This window comes from Leguminivora glycinivorella, chromosome 21 (assembly GCF_023078275.1).
Source record: "Leguminivora glycinivorella isolate SPB_JAAS2020 chromosome 21, LegGlyc_1.1, whole genome shotgun sequence".
Lineage (NCBI taxonomy): Eukaryota > Metazoa > Arthropoda > Insecta > Lepidoptera > Tortricidae > Leguminivora > Leguminivora glycinivorella.
Window position 1 is genome coordinate 2,040,397 of NC_062991.1, and position 6,928 is coordinate 2,047,324.

A 6,928-nucleotide genomic window follows, 5' to 3' on the forward strand; every position below is an offset into this window, starting at 1 on the left:
TTAGTAAAATATCAAATTTGTCGTGTCGTAATATTTTTCTAATAAATTGGTGGGTAAAACTTTTAATTCTCGATTCGGTTAATGGCTGACCGGAAGTGTGACTTTTATAGTAGAATTTAGGTTGGTAGCAGTGTCACAGTTCGTTCAATCCGCTCATCTCGTTCGGTCTTAGTCTATGCTTTGGTGTATGGCAACAATTCGGTTGTCATCTCATCTGTCATTGTCAAAGTCAACAAGTTAATTTTATTGAGTAACGTAAACTGTTTATTTATATTTTCGTTCTCGTTTTTCGATAAATCAACAGTGATTATTACGTGAAAAATGTCGGACATTGATGTGAGCAATAGAGACGTTGACATGGATAGGGTTGAACGCAATTACGCGGTTATGCGGTTAGAGTTATCTGAAGTTGCACCTAAGGGTATGTTATCATGCTCTGTTAAACCTATTGGATCAGAAATGGTTAATTTTGACTTCCAAGTGTCAGTGCTTCCAGTTATCTGTCCGGAGCAACCATACTATAGAGTCAATACATCGGAATGGCATCACATTCAAGGTCTACCTCTCGCTGACCCTGACTTTGCGAAGCTGGGCCCAATAGATTTACTCTTAAATGCAGAGATCTTTGCATCTTCCATTTTAAGTGGTAAGAAGGAGGGCCGGAAGGGGCAGTCAAAGGCTTTGGAGACTGTTTTCGGATGGGTTCTGATGGGTGACTGTTATGCCTCTCGTACACAATCTTTCACTAATTGTCGGAAAGATTGTTTTTTCGTGTCGAATGCTTCACAATCAAACTTGTCGCTGTCGGTGGATGATTCTCTTAAAAGGTTCTGGGAACTAGAAAATATTTGTGGTCCGAGTAAACCTATCTTGTCGAAAGAGGATCAACTATGTGAAGATAACTTCCGTGCAAATTATTGTCGCACGAGTGAAGGCCGGTTCGAGGTACCTCTACCTTTCGTCGATCCTTCGAACAAGCCTACCTTTTCGCACACTCGTGAAATTGCAATGCGGAGATTTTTTTCGTTGGAACGCAAGCTTACAAAGCATGCGGATTTTCGTAAAGCTTATGCCTCCTTTATGGAAGAGTATGAGGTCAGTGGTCATATGGAGCAGGTTGCGCCGCCTGTCTCTAGTGTCGGGAATTTTAATTACATCCCACATCATGGTATTTTGCGCCCCGAATCTGTCAGTACACCTCTGAGAGCCGTTTTTGACGCAAGTTGTCGTGACAGCAATGGGATTTCGCTTAATGATACACTACTAGCTGGACCTAAGTTACAAACTAATATTTTTGATGTCCTTACTAGGTTTCGATGGCATAAAATAGTCTTTACGGGTGACATAAAGGCCATGTATCGTCAAATCCTCGTGCCAAACGAGGACGCTGAGTATCAGCGGATATTGTGGCGACCTTCGACTGACGGCCCAGTTAAAGACTATCGTTTGCGGACGGTAACTTATGGTGTGAAATCGGCTCCGTATCAAGCTTTGCGCACAATAGCACAGATAGCGGAGGAGACTGCTGACTCCTATCCTGAAGGGTCACAAGTGCTTGGGAGAGACATTTATGTTGATGATGTCGTGACAGGCGCTGACTCTATTGAGCAAGCTTTAAAAATTAGATCAGATTTATCTGAAATTTTGTCATCGGGTGGGTTCCATTTGAGAAAATGGACCTCCAACCATAAAGGTTTTATCGTTGACCTTCCATCTTCTGAGTTGTATTCGAGTGATTTTAAACATTTTGATGAACTTTCGGATTTGTCCCTTAAAATATTGGGATTGTTATGGCGTCCACAAACAGATTCGTTCCAATTTGAGGTTGCAACACCACGTGATCAGAAATGTACTAAACGTACTATTTTATCGAATATAGCGCGCATATATGACCCGCTAGGATTCTTATGTCCTGTCACGTTTCACGCTAAATATTTAATGCAGGTCTTGTGGTCATCTGGGGTGCAATGGGACGATGATGTTCCAGAAGCAATCACATCAGAATGGATGAAATTTACCGATCAACTTCCGTCGTTGAAATCTGTCGTTATTCCCCGTCGCATCATCCATTCGTTTGTTTCATTACAATTGCATGGATTTTGTGATGCGTCGGAGCGTGGTTACGCTGCTGTCGTCTTCTGTCGTGTCGATGACACACAAGGCTCTACTTTTGTAGAGCTTTGCTGTGCCAAAAGTAAGGTTGCGCCTCTGCGTAAATTATCAATTCCTCGATTGGAACTGCAGGCTGCCGTGTTGTTGGCAGACCTGATGCAGTCAACACAAGAGGCATTAAAACCTCTCTATGTTGTTCAGGAAATATTTGCATGGTCAGACTCATAATTTTAGAACAAAACGGGACTTAATCGCGTAAACACTTACATTTATATTAGGCCCGACGTTTCGAACATCACATTATGTTCGTGGTCACGGGTAGACTGGCGAGGAATTGCATCAACATCTTCTAGCCGCGCGAGTTTCTCGAACTACCCGCACTTGTTCTTGATTATTCACTTTTGCGCTAGGGTTGTCACTTTGCCTACACACAACACTCACGACATCAGCCGGTATGTCCCTCGGTGTTTTTTCACGCTTACATTTGCTAATCACTGGATTCCACGAAGAAGAAATTCCCTGTCCCTCATTTTGGTTGAAATTTCGATGCTTCCTAATTTCAATCGCTTCACGTACTTTTCTGCTGTAGAACAGACGTTCCGTTGATAGAATTTTGGGACTATGGAGCTCGATCCAGTGGTTTGGTCCCGACTGTAGCAGATGTTCAGCTACCGCAGACTTATTAATTTGGCGGTTTTTGACAGCCGCGATATGCTCCTTGACCCTTACCGCTATTGTGCGTTTGGTTTCTCCAATATAGGAACTACCACAAGTCCCGTTTTGTTCTAAAATTATGAGTGCAAATCGTGTTAGTCTAAATCAATATATGGTCAGACTCGACCGTAACGTTAGCTTGGATCAAGTCGTGCCCTTCACGCTGGAAAACATTTGTTGCAAATCGTGTGAGCCATATCCAGGATCTTGTTGCTCCTGATCGCTGGCGTCACGTCAGTACACACCACAATCCTGCTGATGCAGGATCCAGGGGGTTACTGCCTGAAGACTTGGTAGAGTGTGATATTTGGTGGAAGGGTCCGTCGTGGTTGGTAAAGGAAGAGAAGGATTGGCCTTGCTCACCTTTGCACGATCCAAGCAATGACTGTATTGTAGAGGAACAACGTATTTGTAGCTTACTCGTGACGGCCGATCCTAACTTAATTGATGAAGTCCTTAGCAGGTTCTCCTCGCTTTTCACATTAAAGCGTGTGTTAGCCTACTGTTTCCGTTTTTTACGGTCAGCTAAGGATGGAAAAGTTGTCGGATCTCTACAGTCAGCTGAAACCACTGCAGCTCTCATGTTTTTAGTAAAACATGTGCAGCTCACTTCGTTCAGTGTAGAGATCAATCAATTAAGGGAGGATCGTTTGAACGCATTGCCAAAGGGTTTGCGCAAGCTTTCATTATTCATTGACAGTCAGGGTATTGTCAGGGTGGGCGGTCGCTTGGCAAATTCTCCTATTAAATTTTCTGTCAAACATCCCATTTTATTGCCTCGCTCCCACCGACTCACTATTTTAATAATTGACGAATATCATAAAAGATTTTTACATCCAGGTGCCCAAACTTTACAAAATTTACTTGCGCAAACGTTTTGGATTTTGTCGCCAAAGCGAGCAATTCAGGCAGTGATTGGAGGCTGCGTGAAATGCTTTCGTGCCAATCCCTCTGCGGCATCTCCGCCGCTTATGGGAAATTTGCCTACTTTTCGCGTCTCGCAAATTAAACCTTTTTCGAGTGTCGCCATTGATTATGGAGGACCATTTGATATCGCTTTCGGTCGTGGCCGTGGTGCGAAAACGTACAAAGGTTACATCTGTGTTTTTGTATGTACTAGTACCAAAGCCATTCACATAGAGCTTGCTTCAGAGTTGTCGACAGAAGCTTTCCTCTGTGTTCTTAAACGGTTTGTCGCTCGTCGTGGTCGATGCAGTAACATTGTCTCTGACCAGGGTAGGAATTTTGTGGGCGCTAGTAACTATCTTGGTTCACTCATGAAAGGTGCTGCTGATGCCCAAGAAATTAAATTCTCGTTTAACCCTCCGGGTACGCCTCATTTTAACGGATTAGCTGAAGCCGGGATACGCTCGGTTAAGACTCACCTCGCACGGGTTGTAGGTAATCAAAGGTTAACCTTCGAGGAATTTTATACAATTCTGACTCAGATTGAGTCTATGCTCAACTCTCGTCCATTGACACCTCTTAGCTCGGATCCTAGTGATCTCTCAGCCTTAACTCCAGGCCATTTTTTAACTCTGGAACCGTTGTCGATTGTCCCAGAGGAAAATCTTGTAGACAAAAAAAGTAAGTGTCTGTAATCGTTGGAAAATGATACCGAAAATGCATCAAGACTTCTGGCGTAGATGGCACGCTGAGTACGTCCATACTCTACAACAGAGGACTAAATGGAATAAAGTAAATACAAACATTGTCGTGGGTTCCTTGGTCTTGTTGATTAACGAACAGACAAGCCCTTTAAAATGGCCTCTTGGGCGCATCGTTGCTCTACATCCCGGAGATGACGGTGTCTGTAGAGTGGTCACAATTCAAACTGCCACTGGTCAGTACAGAAGACCAGTTGTGAAGCTGTGTCCTTTACCACTTTCAAATTAACTTTCGTCGTTCTAGTATTATCACTTAGTTTAACATTATAGTTTTTAAGTAGTTTGTCGAACTCTAGCACTATTTGTAGAGTAAATATTGCATATTTAGGTGAGCGGTATGTTCAACTTTCGTATGAATATCGGTTTTTTAAAGAAACAACACTATTTTGTCTTTAGCTTCCGGTGTGTTTAGCCCGGCACTAATCATTTCCGGTAGCCATTACCTCACATTCTTTTCGCTCTCGATCTAACTTGCGAACGCGTCGCTGCATTAAAATTGCCATTTATTGCTAATTAAATAGTTAAAGTCACATTTTCCCAACAATTATCGTTAAATTAAGTTTAAACTCAGTGCTAGTCACATTATCAAAGTGGACAGGAAGAAAGCTCTGCTCCAAGAACAGTTCTGGGCTCGAGGAGACGGTAAGCCGGGCCCGCACGTGCGCCTTGCATACCAAGGCTGATGGTAAGCGAGCTGAAACCAACCCACTGGAACCTCATTCTAAAAGGTATGTGACATATGCACTGTTTTTTCCCCAGTAAGTGTTTGTTTAAATCTCTAAAATTTCGAGTTATCTTTGTCAATTTCGTCTTAAAGATATTTTATTAAATTACAGTCCGCTCAATTAGTTCATCATTAAACACCTACCGTATCGTCTTAACTTTACACACTGTTGCTTACAGCCACAGACATTTCCATACCTACTGATCGATTTAAAATGGGATACCTATCCTGTATATTTTACACAAACGTATTGCATCTCGAGGACAGTAAGCAGGTCTGTACTAAAAGGTTTTAAAGAATTTCAAGAACTACATAATATGTTACTAAGGGCACTTCTAGGCTTCCGCGGCTTAGCAGGCAAAAACGGAATCCTTATAGTTTCATCTTTAGACTAATTAAGAATTAGTGAAAGCAAAAGCGGGGATTATTTTTTAGGGTTTTTTTTTTTTAATTAACTATTTTTTAAGAACTAGAAACTCTTGCAAATTTGATGATTGATCCTAAGCATATTTATAGAATATATATGTAGTTAAACTGTTATGGCGGGTAATCTCAATAATCGAAATCCATACTAATATTATAAATGGGAAAGTGTATGTGTCTGTTTGTTTGTCCGTTTTTCACGGCAAAACGGAAGGACGAATTGACGAGATTTTTTAAGTGGTGATAGTTGAAGGGATGGAGAGTGACATAGGCTACTTTTGTCTCTTTCTAACGCGAGCGAAGCCGCGGGAAAAAGCTAGTATGATCCATATTTTACACTATTAACTTGACTTGTTGACGACCGATCTGGCCTGGTCGGTAGTGATCCTACCAGCTAAGCCGGTCCTGGGTTCAAATACTTCAAATCCCGGTAAGGGCATTTATTTGTGTGATGAGCACAGGATACTTGTTCCTGAGTCATGGATGTTTTCTATGTACGTTGTCTGAGTACCCACTACCCGTGTTAGATAGATAGATAGATAGATAGAATACTCTTTATTGACACACCTCAGCAAAAGATACAGTGGAGTCAAAACAAATGATTATAAATAGAGGCAGACAACAGGCGGTCTTATCGCTAAAGAGCGATCTCTACCAGACAACCTTTGGGTAGCGGAAATAACAAACATAATCAAAAAGAGTAGGTGCTTCGAAATAAAAAAAACATAATTATCCTAATGTCCAACACACAAATGGAATAAACATACACATATAAGAGAATATAAATAGACTTACATAAACATACTTAAATAGTAATATACAACAAGCCAGATATATAGTATCAAACCAAAAATATACAGCAATCATACCAACCACAGAGTAAATATAGCTGAGCAATAAGATCACTAAGGGAGAGACAGATAATGTTCTTTAAGCATTTTTTTAAAAACAGAAAGAGATCCGTGTTCTTGAGCTTACCGTGGGAGTCAGTCAATCTGTGTAATAATGTCATATAATACATATTTATTTATTTTCATTATCTATTTATTTACCAGTGGCACCTCTATTTGATAATGTAATTTTTTTTACATAAAAAGAAAATACTCTAGGTTTTTAGGACGCAAAAACGACGGGGTGTTATAAGTTTGACGTGTCTGTATGTCTGTCTGACTGTCTGTTTGTCCGTCTGTGTGTGTGTCTGTCTGTGGCATCGTAGCTCCCGAACAGATGAACCGATTTAGATTTTTTTGTCCGAAAGCTGGGTTAGTCGGGAGTGTTCCTAGCCATG

The 6,928-nt window shown here is 41.3% G+C and overlaps 1 protein-coding gene across 1 annotated transcript; it reads left to right on the top strand.

Moving 5' to 3' along the window:
- Positions 1-321: 321 nt before the first annotated feature.
- Positions 322-4,979, top strand: LOC125237304. The gene is made up of 2 exons (XM_048144294.1): positions 322-2,327; positions 2,942-4,979. The coding sequence occupies exons 1-2, from the start codon at positions 322-324 to the stop codon at positions 4,425-4,427; spliced, it is 3,492 nt and encodes a 1,163-aa protein (XP_048000251.1). The 3' UTR covers positions 4,428-4,979.
- The last annotated feature ends 1,949 nt before the right edge of the window (positions 4,980-6,928 follow it).

Coding starts and splice junctions, on each gene's coding strand:
- LOC125237304 (XM_048144294.1), top strand. CDS start 322: ATGTCGGACATTGATGTGAGCAATAGAGACGTTGACATGGATAGGGTT. Junction 2,328..2,941: donor GTTCAGGAAATATTTGCATG/GTCAGACTCATA, acceptor AATCAATATATG/GTCAGACTCGACCGTAACGT.